At 27.4% G+C, this 1,266-nt stretch overlaps 1 protein-coding gene across 5 annotated transcripts in view; it reads right to left on the minus strand.

Annotated features, from left to right (window-relative positions):
• LOC107644355 (probable sulfate transporter 3.5) overlaps nt 1-1,266 on the minus strand; it is a 10,400-nt gene that overhangs the window by 3,588 nt on the left and 5,546 nt on the right. For 3 of the 5 annotated variants that reach the window (XR_002347418.1, XM_016348193.2, XM_021102943.1), the window contains exons 4-7: nt 979-1,044; nt 560-673; nt 301-417; nt 114-240 (exon numbers count right to left, since the gene is read on the minus strand). Coding sequence is in view for 4 of the 5 variants with exons in the window: in XM_016348193.2 (XP_016203679.1) it covers nt 114-240; nt 301-417; nt 560-673; nt 979-1,044 (424 nt within the window). In the remaining variant the exon portion in view is untranslated. The remainder of the gene's footprint in view (nt 1-113; nt 241-300; nt 418-559; nt 674-978; nt 1,045-1,266) is intronic. The other 2 variants (XM_021102944.1, XM_021102945.1) reach the window with 2 other exon arrangements.

Raw genomic sequence — 1,266 nt, forward strand, 5'->3', positions numbered from 1 at the left:
ATAATTTGTCAGTATTTCTTTTTAGTTGAAACACCTTTATATATACTATATATTATAGTTAAGAGAATATATTTGGGTTAGCATGCAAGCATGTGTGGAAAACAAAAACTTACCACTAGTCAAGTAACATGAGGTGAAAGAACCACATAAGTTCATAAGGCCAAAAGCTACCATCTCTTTGTTCCCATCATGAGGTGTATTAGCAGTTACAGCAAAGCTTCTTCCTATTGCTATTCCTTCCTATNATAGTACATTAAAATTAAATTCTAATAATAATATATGTAGTTATAATTTGCTTACCGCCAATGACAAAATGCCTGTGATAATGCCAGCTCGGAGCACAGCTGATAAATATTTGGAATCAAAGTTCAAATAGTGAATAGACAAAGGGTTTATTCCTTTATCTAAATGGCCCACCTATATTGATAATTAAAACTAAAATCAAGTAGTATTTAACAAGAAAAGAGAAGCAAATTAAACATGCACGTAACATAAGAAAAAGTGGGTACACAAATAAATATAGCTGATGAAAAAGACTTGACTTAAATATACAACTCACAATTTGTATTCCATGATTTTGGCCCTTAACCAGATACGTGAAAACTCCAGCAACTACTACCGTTGTCATTGGAGCTATAGCTGACACCCAAAATAGCTTTGGTTTTCTCTCTCTCTGAATATTCATTATATTAGATAAAATAACAAACAAAAAATCCTCATTAATTAGCTAACTAAGCATATATAGTAAGGGATTAAAAGTTAAAACAAAAAGTATCAATGACAACAGAGAGAGACAGCTTTGTAATTGAACATTTTTTAAAATTATTTTTTTTATTTTAAATTTTACATTCTAAATCATAAATTTTTAATTCTAAACTCTAAATCTTAAAAAAATTAAAAATTAAAAAAAATTAACTAACTAAAAATTAATTTCCTATATTTTTTCATTTTCATTTTTACAGATACAAGAGCACTCACCACATGCGCAGTAAATTGGAGGAAAGAAACAAAGATCACGCCAAGAACAATGGTTTCCCACCTTATCTGTTAATAATTATAATAAATTAGAGACATGTAAGATATCATTAGAAATAAAATTATTTATATATCTTTTCATTTGAATTCTTGGGACTGGTTTTATGGCATCGTATTAAAGTTTATAACTAAAATATTTACCATTTGATCTTTGTTCATTTTAAAAAAAGAAATCCATCATAATAAAACAAACTAAAAAAAATACACATACATTTTAAGTATATAAGAGAT

The sequence above is a fragment of the Arachis ipaensis genome, chromosome B05 (assembly GCF_000816755.2).
Source record: "Arachis ipaensis cultivar K30076 chromosome B05, Araip1.1, whole genome shotgun sequence".
Lineage (NCBI taxonomy): Eukaryota > Viridiplantae > Streptophyta > Magnoliopsida > Fabales > Fabaceae > Arachis > Arachis ipaensis.